General features: G+C 36.1%; 1 protein-coding gene across 1 annotated transcript in view; it reads left to right on the top strand.

Moving 5' to 3' along the window:
• The window catches only part of LRP1B (low density lipoprotein receptor-related protein 1B), a 582545-nt gene that overhangs the window by 328849 nt on the left and 236676 nt on the right, over positions 1-17020 (top strand). Inside the window, exons 22-25 of the mRNA XM_010575228.1 lie at positions 2165-2365; positions 3711-3956; positions 11706-11903; positions 13531-13735. Coding sequence (XP_010573530.1) covers positions 2165-2365; positions 3711-3956; positions 11706-11903; positions 13531-13735 — 850 coding nt within the window. The remainder of the gene's footprint in view (positions 1-2164; positions 2366-3710; positions 3957-11705; positions 11904-13530; positions 13736-17020) is intronic.

Below are 17020 nucleotides of genomic sequence, written 5' to 3'. Positions count from 1 at the left end.
GTATATTCTACTTAAGAACATGTCATAGCTATCATAGTGGAAGATTAATCTTTTATTATAAAACATATCTTCATTAAGGTAAAAGAAGGGCAGGAAAACTGATTTGCTCTGTAAACATTTGTATGTATAAAAGATTAAAAAACAGATTAGGAGCTGTACTGGAAGCAACGTCAATTTACTTTGGGATCTGGTTAGTTTGCTTGACATTGGTATTTTCCATTAGCTTTAATTCTACTGCTGTGTTATAATAATACATAAAATCAAGGATCATTTCAAGATAATAAAGAAAATGGATGCTTTTTTGAAACACTTGTGATTGCATGTAAATGATAAACTGCATACATATCATGCATACAACTTTGTTTCCTTGTGTCTGTGCAATTCTGTCTTTTCAGTGTATGATATTTGGGACTTTGACCACTATAGAAAATGATGAAAGCTTTTCATTCTAATTGACACCACTCCCTGTTTAAGTTTTCCAGGTGATTTTGCACTGGTAAAATTATGTTCTGTCGTTTGAAACCACACTCACTGTACTATGATCCTGAAGTTTCACTTCCTGCTTTTCTTCACCAAAAGTGAAAAAAGTCTCACATTTGCCTTGTGAGTGCTGCAGAAGCATGGTTCTTTCATTGTTCTTGTTTCACTGTATTTTATCCCATTGTCATTCTGTGAGGATGTCAGCACCCTTCCCATTAAAAGAAGACAAAAATATCAAACAAAAAGCATTACGCTAATCTTAACCAAATATTTCCTTTAAAGGAAATTGAAATCTGCTACTGTGTTATGGCAGACAGAGTTACAGTTAGGGACAGTTGCTACATTGTATGGACAGCAGTACAGAATCTCTTTTGAGGTGGTTTTATATTGAACTGTGTCATGGTCGATACAGAGTAAAAGACAGCCTGTAGCAGATTTGGCACTGAGGTGTATTAAAGAACCAACAATATTAGAATTTTACCCTAGCTGATTATTGCATACACTTACTCGCTTGCTTCCCCTGCAGAATCACAATCGGTCTCAATTTCCTAGTGGGAAGATTACTGCTAAACTGGGAAGGGTGGGCAGAAAGTCATGCCAGTTCATGCTGTGCAACTGTTTGCAGTTACCAGTCTCAGGCATCACCAGTCAGTCCCTGTACATCCACCAGCATTGCTGTCAATGGATCCAGACATTTCCAGGGTCTTCACCATTCCAGCCTGTTTTTCTCTGCCTGAATAGTTTATAGGCAGAAGCACAGTACAAGATCAGCCTCCTAACCCGTGGTTCTGCCTGTTGTCTCTTTAGTAACTGGAGAATAAAGTACATGCCACCTCTGTTCAGTCCAGGTGTTATCAAAATTTACAACTAACCCCTACTGCTTGTAGCTACCAAGTAACAAGTTTATGCTAGAGAGTTGAAAAATAGTTTGGAACAGGAGTACACACACATACACACACCTGTAAGTGGTAGCATTCACAATCTTAGTTATTTTTCACCTGTTAAAATCCCTGGCTTGGGTGATTCTAATTTAATACCCCTATGCTTTTTAAAGATCAACCCCACTTTCTCAGTCAAGAGACTGTCTCTAAACATTGATGGACAGCACAAAAATGATTCCCCCCCCCCATTTGAGGAGGGAAGTAAATGATCTGATTCAGTTTGATAAAACTGAAATCATGTAAGACATTTCACCTCTTGTAGTTATTTTGTCTAAAAGCTGATCATCTGTCTGACATAATCTGGGACTATATTGCATATACTTCCTAGAAAGATTTTTGTTTCTCAAACCCATGCTAATAGAAAGTCATATATTGAAACATTGCTCCTATGGAAGGCTGTTGGATTAGAAGATAAAGGAAGAGAGATGAAAAAAAGCAGGAAAAAAAGTAATATAATTTTGTATATTTAACAGATTATGAGGATGTATCCTGCCTGTATGCAGTTCTGTTCAGCATAGAAATAATTAGGATTAATGTTGTTTGGAAAATGAGACTGTCAACACTGATGTGGCTGATGCTTTGGAGCATAAGTACAAGTTGGTTTCTTTTTGCTCTTCTAAGAGGAAAGTACTATTAGAAGAAAAGCATAATAAAAAACCCATGTATCTGTGTAATGTTACTGAAGGTTTTTTCTAAAGTTTGCTTCAAGTCTGATTTCCTGTGTTTATTGTCTTTTCTCCAAGGGAGATGCATTAGCAAAGCGTGGCTATGTGATGGCGATATTGATTGTGAGGATCAGTCTGATGAGGATAATTGCGAGGGCTATATGTGTGGACCACCAAAATACCCTTGTGCTAATGATACCTCCATCTGCCTACAGCCTGAGAAGCTCTGCAATGGGAGAAGAGATTGTCCTGATGGATCTGATGAAGGCAATCTTTGTGGTACTTGTTTTAGACACATTTTCCTGATTATTCCTGATATCGTCTGTCACAACACTTCCTGTTGAAAAAATAGTTCTCATGTTAATGTTACTGAAATTTTATCACTGTATACTGGATACCGTATAGGGCCAAGCTTGGTTTTTAACAGTTGTTGTAACTTTCAGATGGTGTGTTATTAGTCAACAGGTATGTCAGCAGTTGTTAATTATTTAGTTTTAAAACGTACCTAGGTATAAACTGAAGGACAAAAATGGGATGTTGGGCAGCACATTTGCATGTCAGACACACTAGGAGCTTGATTCTTTTTTGTCATGATAAAAAAGCCCTAAAAAAACCAAACTTGAAATCTGGACAAAGGACTGTTAGAAGAAGGGCTGAAGGGCGCTTTTTTTTTTTTTTTTTTTTTAAGTGGGAAGGAAATAATTCTTCTGTAGAAAACTGTTGTGTTTTATACATCTTATCACAAATGAGCAAGACTTTCAGACACTTGCTAGAATTGAACAAAATAACTAAAAGACACAAATAGATTTTAAAAAAAAAAAAGTGAAGCTTATTTTCCAGTGCAATAATGCACCAGTCCGGCCCTCCCATTGATTCCCTGCATATCAATAGTACTATATGGTAAGGAGTAGTTCAGTGCTTTTTTGCTCCAGAGGTCGCAGAATTTCTCACAGACACAATTATCATGCTTTTAATTCAGATGCTTTAATGGTTTCACAAATCACCTTCAATTCATTTAGCAGAGCTTTGCAAATCGTCAGTTACCTGCAGAATATAATGTGAGAGCACTGACACAGAGAATGCAGAAGTAGTGTTCTCTAGTAGCTCTTATTGGAAAAGGAGGAGAAAGAAATCCTGATTTTTACTTTTATTTGTACATGTTTCTTTGATAAGTTGCTTGTGATATAGATACATAGGACTAAGAGTTGGAGCTTTCTCTCTGAAAGCTCAAGTGGCTGGAGGCAAAGGAAGTATTTGGGAAAGTATGGTTATTTCTCTGTGCCTCAGCTTTTGGTTACCATTGAAGATGGTTGAGCTGTAATGGTCTTTGGACTGACTCTGTATAGACATTCTTTAATGAATGAAACAGTATGCCTGAAAGTCTGAAAATGTACATACATTGCACATCTGCCCTGCTAAAATCTTCAAAGGTTGCAGTAAAGCTACCATGCTGAATACTTGCAAATTAGATATTTTTAAAATTAAATATAGAAAGCTGTTTAACAAATGGAAAAGTCAGTCTGTGCTTCTTAGAGGCCTTTTAATGTGTTTTAGTTGACCTGGTGACTTTAAGTGACAGCCCTTGCAGCCCTTAATGTTTTTCTTTTTTTTGATGTTATTTCAGATGAATGTTCACTTAACAATGGTGGATGTAGCCATCAATGTTCTGTGGTTCCTGGAGGAAGAATTGTGTGCTCCTGCCCTGCAGGATTCAGTCTTAGTATAGACAACAAAACTTGTGAGATTATGGATTACTGTACCAAGCATCTTAAGTGTAGTCAAGTATGTGAACAGCATAAAAATACTGTCAAGTGCTCATGTTACGAAGGCTGGAAGCTCAGTAAGGATGGAGAAAATTGCGTTAGTTCTGGTAAGCTGAAATTCAGTGTATTTTCAATATTCCAGATGTTAATAGCTGTTATGTCCATTTAGTGAGAGGCTATTTCCTTTTTTTTTAATAAGAAATATGGGTGTGGATTATCTGAATGTGAAGCTGATAGCAATCTGAAGAACTCATTAAAGCTGTCCCTATTCTTGATGCAGGATGAAGGGGTATTGCAATATTAGTTTGATGCTTATAGGACTTTCTAAGAATGTTATTACCAAATAACTTCTAAGTTGCTTGAAGTTCTGTACAGTTTTTCATGTATATTTAATATGCAGGGGATATATATATGTGTATATATATATGGAATTACTATGTATTTTGAATAAATGGATCGATCTGTGACATCATTATATTGATCAGTATTCATGAGGGTTCAGAAGTTTAATTTTGAATGTGCATGCACACACATATAGTCAATTATCTGCTGCCTGTTAGTGTTTACAATTTAAGCTACTTTTTCACCTATTACATTCTGGTACTTGTTTTTTTACATCAGTAGGCCTGTTCAGCTCACTAATCAAGAAGAAATCTAACATAAACCAAAACAGGGGAATGCATTCCCTTCATTGTTCACTATTGATATATACTGAAAGCATGCTTTAGAAACTACGTTACGGCTGTCTTTTTCAAGTGCAGTGTTGTGTGTAAAATACAAACATGTATGTGCAATATAAAGTGTCATCACATCTTTACCCCTCACCACCCTGTAGGGAGTTAAAAATAGCACTGATTTTGCTGTCTAGATTTTCAAAATTTCAGTTTAGGATTCTTTGATATTTTTATTCTTTATTATCTTTATTCTTTGATAGTATCTTATAAATTCTGAGTAGAAATAGCTCCCAAACTGTCTATCACTTATTTGGATATTTTATAATTCAATAGCTATGATGATTAAGATATTTTTCTTTTATTCCAGATACTCAGTATTTCCTTAGATGATTCACATGAAAAAATTCTGAATCACTAAGCCACAACTAAAAGCCTAAGTTTCCTATTGCTAGTCACCTGGAAGAATTTGGTAGTTAGCAGCCAACTTAATGGTCCATGTTTCAGAAAAGGCAAATTCTAATCTTTCTACCTTGACAATGTTTGAGCTAATTTACACACCTTTTTAGATCTTCATTACAGTAGTAATGAAGCCTATAACTTGCTTATGGCCAAAATATCAATTGGATATAATAAAAATAATGTTTCTCTTTGCAAAACAATGAATAATGAAAATTTAGATTTATATCATGGATGTTCTCTTAAACACCTTTTAGCAAATGCTCGTGAATTGCACATCTTGCCTTTGAGCTATTTTTTAATTCATTTAGAATGTGGTTTACATTCATCAGGCTGGAATAACTGTTGTTATAATTTCCAGAATGATCTCCAAATTGAGTCTTCGTGTCTCCGTAATTGTTACTATTGTATGTAATAGTTACTACTACAGTATGAGATCAGGAATGTATGTTGTTCAGATGTTACTGAGCTATGCTGATAGTCGACTCTCAAATCATGCTTCACTGGCATATTACTGTGGTTCTGTATATTTGAACTTTATTTTATTGCTGTTAAAATTCTAATTTTATGACACTGCTTTAGTCTTATTCTCATTGACTTTTGATCAATCTGATTTGTTTTATTATGGACATTTCCAGTAATTCAAAAAGAGCATTCTTACTGGGTCACAGAAATAAAAGGATTAAAAGCATTTAAGACCGTGTTAGTAACTTGGTTGAGGAAAGCTTGAAAGAAATTTTAAATTAAAGCAAATAGAAATGACCAGTATTTAGAAGCTAAGGGAAAAAAACCCAAAGTGAAATATACTCACTTGTGCTGAAAAATAAGAAAAGTGAGACTACAGTTTCTCAGGTTTTTTAAGCCCTATTTCTGCTTAGTGTTTACTGATGTTGGTGAGAATCTGAAGTTACAAATTGATTTTTACAGATTTTCTCAAAGAATGTAGTATTAAATATATGATTTGAGATCAGTGATGTCAGCTGCTATCAAGAAAAACAATACCTTTCTTTACAAACTGTAAAGATACTTTCCTAATTTCATCAAAGCTGCAACAAAATTATTCCATATTAAATATGACATATGCTTTTATAGTCATTAATAATCTTGGACCCTTTCAGTTTATTTCACTTGAAGGTCATGATAAGTACTCTGAAGGACAGATTCTCTGATACTTTAGTTGTTGACTGGGTGAACAGCATTTTAGTAAAGCAAGCACAATTTTGGTCTCATTTGTGAATCTGATAGCCTCAAAATGTCCATACCATTTATGCCTCTGTGCATGAGATATTAAATGAACATAAAATAAAGAAAAAAGCTTTCATATAATACTGTTACAAGTAGAGTTCAAAGTGATCTTGCAAAGATAAACAGTCCCTCAAATGCCAAACTACTTCTTCAATAATACCAGTTGGTATAAAGTAATTCTTAGAATAGCCATAGTGATTTAAAATGCCTTGAACCGGGAGTATGTGTGTATTATATTAGAGAAGTAACTAATAATCCTTTCCCAGGAGAAAAAAATTACTCAGACAAAAATTATTACCTTGCTTTTAGCTACCTTTTTTTTGCTATCTAAAATAGCACTTGCCTATATACAGTCAAACATTTCATTAGTACACAGCAATAGCATGTAAAGTTAGTATGCAGCACTTCAGTTTTTCAGAATAAAGACATTTACTTGAGTGTCCATCAGAAATCTAATGGGAATATGAACACTTAAAATGCAGTAATGTATGTGATGGGGGGGGGGAGGGGGGGTGTTGGAAGACATATCAGAATCAAATAGTTTCTTTGCGAGAAGAATCTAATGAATTACCAGAGAAATAGAATGAGTTGTGGAATTATAAGTATATAGAAATAAATGGCTTGAACTGAGCAGTTCTTTTTAGTTTCTTTTTCAATGCCTTTCTCTTAGTTTCCCGTTTTCCCTCATTTCTGCTTATGTTCTCTTCATCTCTTGAGGGTTTTAAGTGATGTTGTGTTTTTCTCCTTCAGAGTTTCTTCACTTTCCATATCTCTTGTTTTCATCTACTTTGCTTTTTGCTGTTCTGGCATGTGTATTGTTATATTACTGACTTCCAAAAGCCTGAATGTTTCGTTCATGTTTAAATTTATATTGATTGAACTAAAAGTATGGTACAGAGCTCCATTATTCAGATAGAAAGTCAATATAAATTATATATTTTCATACTCTTCTTCCTAGTTTCTCTTGGAACTTATTTCAAAATAAGTTGTGCTGATATATTGCACTGAATTCTTTTAGGTGATAATAAGCATACAGAAAAAAATCCGTTTTTGAAAGATATTTAAATTTCATGTTTACATTCAGCCTTTCAGAATTTGGTATAATAAAAGTTAGATAAACTCAGAAACATATAGCTTAGTATAGATTTAATTAAAAAATTACTGTCAACCTTTTATAAACTGTGGGAACTCTGTTATATCACTAGATATATATGTTTGGAAAAGAGAATGATGTGTCTGTAAGTTTGATCTGTCTAGCTGGTTTTAAATTCAATTATGTTATAATTTCCAGATAGCTTTCAATACAAAAATGGAGGGTGCATGTGGGGAGGATAGTCCAATCCCCTCTGAGCAATGTCAAACTTCTAATGAAGTTTTTTTTTCAGACTCTTTATGGAGTTATCATTTTTCTTTGAGGTAAATTTCATAAAAGCACAGTGTAGGTTGCTTGCTGTCCTGCTACTGTTACAGTAAGCTTCAATGAAACAATAAGCTGCAGGTAGCATTTTTCCCAAGAAAGAATTTTCAATTAAAACCACTGGAAAAGGTGAAGCATTATTATTTCCATACAGTCTTTTTTGAGTGTATTGTTTAGGCAGTTTTCTTCTATGAGAATTTTTTTGTACAACTGTTAATGTAGTTCATGCTTTGTGTTCATATCATGTATATTATGCACTTACCTATATGGCAAAAAAAAACGTTTGGAGCAGTCATGAATTCAGAAGGTATAGAAATATATGATTTTTCTCTAATAAATTGTTATCAATTACTTTCCTTAAAGCTTTAAAGAACGGAATCAATAACCACTACACTAAAATGAGTTAAGGTGAGATTTTATGAAAATACTCTTAATCAGTTGGTAAATTAAAGAGTATTTGCCCTGAATTTTGAGAAGAGGAATCAAGTGGGAAAATAACATCAAATTTTTGTTTTATAGGGTGATGGAAGCATAACATTAAATAAAATTGATCTGATTCAGTCTGAAAATTCTAGTTTACTGTAATATAGCTCATTTTCTAGTCATTGAAGGTTGGAAGGAAGATCAAAGGCTATCTAATACTGATGTTGTTTATCTGCTTTCAAAGACCTTTAAGATACCTTCAGTGGTGAACTTCAGGTTTCCCAGGGGTGAGATGTTTCAGTGCCTCACTCACCTTAAGACTTTTTTTTTCTAGTCTTTCTGAGTCTTCCTGCTCCAGTTTAAGCCTTTAATCCTTGGCCTACTTGTTATTTATATAAAACCCAAGATTTTTCCTATTTTCAATTCATCAGCCTTTTATGTCTTTGGAGAATTTTATGTGCTTCCACTCATCATTTTACTCCATTGCTTTTTAGACTAAGCAATTCCAGATTGTTCATTCTTTCATTTCAGGCCATGCTTTCTTGACTTCTTACAACACTTGCTGATTTCCTCTTGCATTTCTGTAGTTGATTCACATTCTTCTTTATGAGCTGTGCTCAGAACAGGGTACAGTATTGTAGTCTTTCTTCACCAAAGCTTAGGGGGAGGGAGTGGAAGGGTTATGTCATATTTATTTCAAGTGCAAACCTTGCATTGACCTTATTTACAGTGGCATGCCATTGTTGATCTAATTTTCTAGATTCTTTCCCACAGATCTGGTATCCCATCAGTTATATACTCAAATTTTATGCAGCTTATTATCCTTGAAATGTGGTACTTACTACACATACAATAATTGGGGGGGTCAAGCAGTAATAAGTGAAATTCTAGACTCCAGTCATCCAGGCTGTGGTGATTGATTGCTACATTATGTAAAGCAGAGTGGTGGCTGGGCTCTGGCTCACAACTCACCAGGCCATAATTACTGCTATCCATTTGGCTCTATTTAAATATCCTTATCATAGAGGAACCTATGGAAAACTGGTTTCCATCTGCTTTCTGAATTCTTTCCAGAGAAATTCTGCACTGTGATGCAGTGTCTCTTGTTTGTTGCAATATCAATCATTTTTTTGTTTTATGTAGTATCACATCTGTGACTTGACTGTCTATCAGCCACAATAACCAAGGATCTGAATCTGCATCTTTGCATTGTTATGGGAAGGGTAAGAAAGAGGAGGGGGGAAAAGCAGCACATGACCTGCTCATTTAAACCAAAATGTTCAAATAAACAAAATAGTGTTCCTTTACCTACACATATTTTCTTACCCATCTCTTGTTGTTGATATACATGCTTAAGTGTTGTACCTTAAATTTGGCAAGATCTCATTGAACTCTAATCCTTTTCATCAGTGTATTTGATAATTTGCACCGTAGGTTATGTAGCTTAAGCTAGACTTCCTCTACTTTGAATGAAAAAAACCCATCCAACATAGAACAGATTTATTAGGTTTCTTTTTTTCCATTGTGGTGTTAATTACTTAGAAACATAAAAGAAGCTACTGGTGATGTCCATCGTGTGTGTTCTTATGCGTTGGAGTTGCCTAAAAACCAGTATGTCAGTAGCCTGTGGTTTCCTGCATAATAGCTGCCAATTTATCAGAAATTGGGAAGTGCTATTAAAGTGTTTCTCAGGTTCAGATAGCTGGTACTTGTGAAATAGCTACTAAAGTCAGTGATCTTGTTCTTCATTAAATTAATTAACTACTGCATAGCTTTGAAAAATTGGCTTTGCAGAAAGTCATTCTGGCTGTAACAAATAGGAGGATCGTTTGGAAAATCCAAGCCAGGTTATGAACCAGTACTTCAAGGGCAGAGACATAGCTCTACTGAGGTACCTGATTAACTTAACACATCTGTCGTGGTTTAACCCCAGCCAGCAACTAAGCACCATCCAGCCGCTCGCTCACTCCTACCCCTACCCCCAGTGGGATGGGTGAGAGAACTGGAAAAAAAAAAAAAGGTAAAACTTGTGGTTTAAGAACAGTTTAATAGAACAGAGAGGAAGAAAATAATAATGATAATAACAACAATAGTAAAACGACAATAATAATAATAAAAGGACTGGAATACACCAAAACAAGTGATGCACAATGCAATTGCTCACCACTTGCCAACCGATGCCCAGTTAGTCCCTGAGCAGTGATCCACCCAGGCCAACTCCCCCCAGTTTATATACTGGGCATGATGTCACATGGTCTGGAATACCCCACTGGCCAGTTTGGGTCAGCTGCCCTGGCTGTGTCCCTTCCCAATTTCTTGTGCCCCTCCAGCCTTCTCGCTGGCTGGGCATGAGAAGCTGAAAAACCCTTGACTTAGTCTAAACACTACTTAGCAACAACGGAAAACATCAGTGTGTTATCAGCTTTCTTCTCATACTGAACCCAAAACATAACACTATACCAGCTACTAGGAAGACAATGAACTCTATCCCAGCTGAAACCAGGACAACATCATAATTTAATCTGTATGTGCAATGGTTATCAAGAGAAGAACATGAAATGAATCTTTTTGAAAAGAAGTATATAAGCATCTTTCTATTTGGTGATAATTTGTACAACTTTGAATATTTTAGAAGAACAATGCAATATTGCCTGTTGCCACAAGCTGCCAATAGTCTGTCTGTTATATAAAATGGAGGTTTAATTGTATGGAAAACAACAACCCCAGTATCATTTGTGTTTCACTCTAGGAGAAACAACTGGGAAAAAAAAAAAGCGCAAGCTACTTTCCCACAGAAAAGGATTGGTGTGAAAAACTTTCTTTACTAAAGCGGATATACGAATTCAACAGTTTACATAATCCAATTCTTGTCTTTCTTCTTTGTTTTACTAACACAGCTACTTGTTTGAAAAAATGTTCCTAATCTAAAATATGTAAGAACTGTAACGAAAAACCAGTTTTATAGTATGGTTGACCTGTGCAGAGGGCGTTTACAGATATTTATGTATCATTTGATATAAACTCACAGACACAAATAAACTAGCACTAATTGAATAACAAAGGAAGGAGAACTTTAGTGGTAGTGATGGGGTGTATCAATAAGCATATAAAATGTTCATTTCCTTGCTTTGTAGTTTGGGGTGAGGGTTTTGGGTTTTTTTTAAGCACTTCTATTGAAAACACAAGGTATGTTATAGATATTCAAAAGTTACATTATATATATTTTATTAAATTGTTTCACCTCACTGGCATTTGAAACAATATACAATTTAATGGATTAATTTTTCTGAAACTTTTGAGAAAACAGATTTCAATTTTGATAACATGACTTTTTAAAGCTCTTAAGTATGGACTCCTTGTGGTGGAGCTACAAAACATGGTTCAGTAGTAGAGTTTGATATTCCTGAATTTAATGTTTAATATCTCTAGTTGTGATCAAAGATAATGCTAGAAGGGAGAAGTGAGAAGTCTCCGGGACTGAAAATGTATTTGAAAGACTCCTTATCAGAAGATGAATTGTTTTAATCACCTGTTTCTCCTGATAAAGTATTCTGTTGTTCTTATTCCACTTGTTATTTATATCAATATGTAACAATATCTTCTTTATTATCCTTTTGAAATGTATAATCTTCTGCTTCCAGATCCATTTGAGGCTTTCATAATTTTTTCTATTCGACATGAGATCAGAAAAATTGATCTTCACAAACGTGACTACAGCCTTTTAGTTCCTGGTTTAAGAAATACAATAGCACTTGATTTTCATTTCAGTCAGAGTTTACTGTACTGGACAGATGTGGTAGAAGACAAAATTTACAGAGGCAAGCTCTCTGATACTGGAGGTATGAATTTAATCTTTAATTTCTTAACAGTAAGAACAACTGCAGTTACAGGGTGTTAGACCTGGTAAATCGTAACTGAGCTACCATTCACAGAAGCAGAATTTATGATGGCATTCTGCCTTTAAAAAGGTGTGTACCTAGATTGTACTTGATGTAGAGCTGGAAGAAGACTTTTTGTTATAAAAGTTTCCTTTTGCAGTAGGTTATAGGGGGAAGAAAAAGGCAAATGCAAAGGGCTGATATTTCTTCCTGGTCCAATGAGTGCAATATTGATTTTTTTTTTTTTTTCATTTTTTGTAATTTACCTTCACCTTATTAAAAAAGTATAAGAATTTACCAGGTGTCTGATAAATTATCTGCTCTCACTAGGTGGAAGATTTTGCTTCATAATTTTATAGCATTCTGAAAGACTGGTTCTTTGCCCTGGTGACATAGTTATGGCCTATAACTCAATACAATACAAAGGTGTTTCTACAAAATGTTCTTTGTTGAAGTGGATGTTCAGGTGCTTTCATTCCTGCATGAGCTAACAGGCATAAGCATGTTTAACTTGCTTCCGCCAAAGTTCACGTATGCATTCGTGCCTATGTTCTCTGGCATGTTTGGGTATTGTTTTCTGGGTTTTTTTCTTCTCCTTAGTAGATGGTATTTGTGGGTATTTTTATATCCACAGATGCAGACCAGGAAAGAAATATCCTACACTGCTAAGTATATAAAGACAACCAAAGACTTGCTACTTTTCATTAATGGTTGTGGTGTTTGTATGAAACCAGTAAGGTAGTCTGTTGTCATCACGCTGTATTATAATCTCACTGTACCAGAACCCAAGTGACTTCTGTGTTGTATTAAAGAAAAAAATTATTTACTCCCTCAGTCTTGCAGCTGTCAAGAACTGGCTTGCAACTGCAAAAAGCACTGTGCCTTCCTGGAAGTCCTGAGGGCTAACAGAGTGCTTCTGTAGTTGGCCTTTGTGTGAAAAAATTTGAGACCCTCCAGAGGAAGTGCTTGGTAGGGAAGAGCTGTTAGTAGACAGTGACAGTATGAATTGTGCGTGTGAATTCGAAGGACCAAAGTAAGGCTATTTATTTTAGAGCTTTTCAAAATATGTAGTCCAAACAATGTTCTCCCTGCCGTTACTGTCTTCATCAGAATCTTTCAGTTTTCTCTTTTTCTGATTGAGAAAGAACTGAAATAGAGCTGCATGAATTTCGTCTAATATGTCTAGTCAGTGGGAGGTGAAGCATGAGCAAGTCCTTCACAGATGCTGCAAAAGAGGTCGCTGGTAATAGGGCACATGTATGTCTCCTATGTTACTCTGTATGTGATCTCTGACCTTTATTGAAGGTTTCAGAGCTTTACTTACTAAAGCATCAGAGAACTAAAAATTTCTATTACTGTGGAATTAAGTTTATATGTATACTGCCAGAAGTGTACTTATTTACAGCAGTCTATCACATTTGTAAAGAAAAAATGTCACGTGGAACAGCGTAATCATCCATCAGATTAATCAAGAATTCACTCCAAGAGCATATGATAGACTTGTATGTCCATGTTCACTATATCAGACTCTATATTAGTTCTTTAAGATTCTGTCTTTTATTCCCCCCTCCCTTCTTTTCTTTTTAAGGTGTTAGTGCCATTGAGGTGGTAGTACAACATGGCCTGGCCACACCTGAAGGTCTTACTGTAGATTGGATTGCAGGAAACATATACTGGATAGACAGCAATTTGGACCAAATCGAAGTAGCAAAACTAGATGGCACTTTGAGAACAACATTAATAGCAGGAGCTATGGAACATCCAAGGGCTATTGCTTTGGATCCCAGATATGGGTAATTGTAAAAAGATAAATTTTTCTTGTTGCAGAGATAGATGTTTAACTATGAGATTGTTTGATCTCCTCTTTTTTTGCTGTGAGTTCCTAACTTATCTTTAATAGTTCTTGAAAGTATATTTTGCATGAAATACAATCCCTTATTAGTGTGTTTTGCCCCAATGAAAAGGGTTAAGAAAAGGTAAGTCGCAAGATACAGGGATCTATTTGTTGGCAAATTACTTCCCTTGCTATGTGATTGTTTCATTTACTTTTTTAGTGTGGATGATAGTAACTGGAGACTTTGGTCTAACCTTCCTGCGTGGTTAATGGACACATTTAGGTATTGCCAAGGTGATTCATCTCACTTGGAGACTGATTTTTTTGGTGGGGCTATAAAGGTGTAGCTTAGATGTTACTGGAAGACTAAAAGTTGAGTGAGGTAAATCGCACCTTTTGTGTTTAGTTCTCCATCTTTAAAGTGGAGATAATGCTTGCTGACTTCTGTCAGTATTTTTTGTACCTATTCATAAGGGATATTTTATAAACTGGAATATTATTAAACATGAGCAACTGAGTGTAGTATATTCAGCCTATTACCATAAACATGTATTTTATCTAATGCCTGTCATAACTAAATGTTTCTAATAAACATCAGAATGTTTCCATAATAGCAAAGAAAATATTAATTAAAACAGGCCAAAATTTGATTTTTTTAAAAAGTATGTTTAAATTAAAATGCTGCCTAATTTTGGTAATATGCTAGCACAATACAAACTTTTAGCAATCATCAAACATATAAATGTATTTCACAATTCCATTTTAAAATCTTCACAGTAAAAAAACCCACCAGCAATAAAACTTTTCTTAGGATATTTTTGCTTCCTTTTAAAATTAGCCTCTCATTTTTTGGCAGAGCAAAAATGATGCATACATGCCACTTATATTAAAATTTAAGTCAATAGACTTAAGTAGTATAAGGGAAGTAAAACTGTTTATGGAACCCTTAACTCCCTGTTGAGCCAGGTGTCACTTCTGATTCTGTGTTGAAGTTCAGTCTACTACTACAAAAAATCTTATGATTCTTGGAGTTAGAGCAGTGTTTTGAGGCTATATGAAATTGCAAACTCATTACAGAAACCTCATTACCTGATATTATGTGTAGCTGGATCCTCTTAGAGAGGCCAAAAGGTAATGGTCAATAGCTACATCCTCTTCTCATAATTATTGTTCTTTAAGAGAGAAATAAAAAACCAAACACAAATTAAATGGGGACAAAAATAATATAAATTACAATGAGTTTGCAGAGTCATAATATTTGTTTAGGAACTTGCTATGGTCTGTCATGTCTTCACTGAATGTTTATTTCAGAAACACAGCTGTGGACATAAAAATAAAAATAGATAAAGGTCCCAGATTCTGGGACCTGAGGTCCCTCTGGGACCTGAATTCTGAATTGGGAAGTACATGCTTTAATGAGTAAAGATGCTGCCCTCTCAATTCAGATGCTAGAAAGCTTATTTACAGAGCGCATTGCTTATCTATAGAGATCTTTAAAGAGGCATCCTGTTGGCAGAAGAATTGGCAGATAAGTTGTTTAAATTAAATGGTTGGGAGGAAAAAAATAAATCAAATCACCACTCTTCCTGAAACTGAAGTCTTAATCTGCTTTTTGAAAAGCTAGAAGTGATTGTATGCTACATTTTGTTAGAAGTGAGGAAAGAATAAAATCTTTGAACACAGATGGGAACAGCTCCTCAATCTTTTCACAAATAAATATGAATAAACAAACACTGATGATTCAAAGTAGATGGTTGTGTTAGGATTGCACAAATCCTGTATCCCAATGGAGGCACGGCTGCCGTAGCTCCATTCCAACCTGCAGTGAGGCTGAGCGTGTATTCTCAGTCCACACACACAGACACACATATAAATAAATTTATATACATAAACACATGTGTGGTAGGTCTACAGGCAGAAACTCAGCTCTGAGGCAAACAAGCAGCACAAATGCTCTCATCCCCTTAAGGATCCTGGCTGTTAAGGATGAAGGTGTTTTAGTAAGCAACATATATGTATGTATAATGTGGATTCCTCCAGTAGCTGGGTTTAGACAGTCAGCATACCCAGTGGCTTGCCCTGGGATCACGGGGCTGCCGAGCTGCTGGCTCCAGGACGCATGAGCCCCCAAGGCCGCAGCCCCACACCAGCTGCTGGTGAGGATCCCATCACACACGCACTGCTGTAGCTGTGCCTAGGCGCCCAGTCCCACCCAGTCTATCCAGTAGCTAGCCCTGGATCCTTACTGTCCCCAGCTGCCTCTCGCAAAGAGGTGCACACAACTCACACACGTACAAATGGGCGTCTGAGGCCCCAGACCTCACAGTCTCTCTGCCAGTTGGCCTGCCCCCCCGCTCCCTCTGGTAGCCAACTCGCCCAGGTGCCTTGCTCCCAGAGACGCACGCGTACATCTGGCTGCCACGCCACATAACGTACTCACAACTCAGTCTGGCTTCACCTTTGCCAGCGATCACACTGACATGCACACCTTCACTCGCTCCAGTTGCCGGCACCCTGGACGTACAGGCCGGGTGACCTGTTTTCTGGCTCCAGCTGCTGGCACACAGCTGTCGATACACACAGCGCACGCACGGAGAAGAGACCCTTATCCAGAGAGAGAGAAGTGGAATTTGGTAGAAAGACAGGCCTTTTTATACCCTTATCCCTTATTATTTAAATATAGCGTGCACTACTGTTCACAGGCACTAAATGGAGAGGCCTTATTAGGATATATGTTCAGGGCTGAAGCTGTCTGAGGTTACTTGTCAAGAGTTTTGCTGCAGTCTGACTCTCTGCAATTAGGTCTTTACAACTAATAAAAGTTTTCATATGAAAGGTGTTCCTTTCCTTTAACAAACAAACAAAAAGTTTGCGTGTGGTTGAAAACTTAATAAGGTAAGAACAGCTGGAGTGTATTTTTGGCCTTTTGGTGACACTGCTTCTGTTACTTAATAAGAAACTTCTTTGGTTATACAGGTGAAAGCTCTCCTTCCTGGAAAAAAATTGGAGATAGTACAGAACTGAGAGAGCCTACCATACAACACATCTTTTCAATTTTCTTACCAAGACTAATCTGTATAAAAATCGTTAGTGACATACCAAAATCTAGGGGTCTTCATTGGAACCCTCTTAATAATGAATGGAAATCTCTAGTTTAGCCTGTTCCTTAATCCCTGCTACCTCAAATCACCTTTCTTCCCTTTCTCCCCTCCCCATCCTCCTCATCTATGGATTGCTTTCAAAG

This window comes from Haliaeetus leucocephalus, unplaced genomic scaffold (assembly GCF_000737465.1).
Source record: "Haliaeetus leucocephalus isolate CR32 unplaced genomic scaffold, Haliaeetus_leucocephalus-4.0 Scaffold451, whole genome shotgun sequence".
Lineage (NCBI taxonomy): Eukaryota > Metazoa > Chordata > Aves > Accipitriformes > Accipitridae > Haliaeetus > Haliaeetus leucocephalus.
The sequence above is the reverse complement of the archived record's forward strand: the minus strand, read 5'-3'. Positions and strand labels throughout refer to the sequence as shown.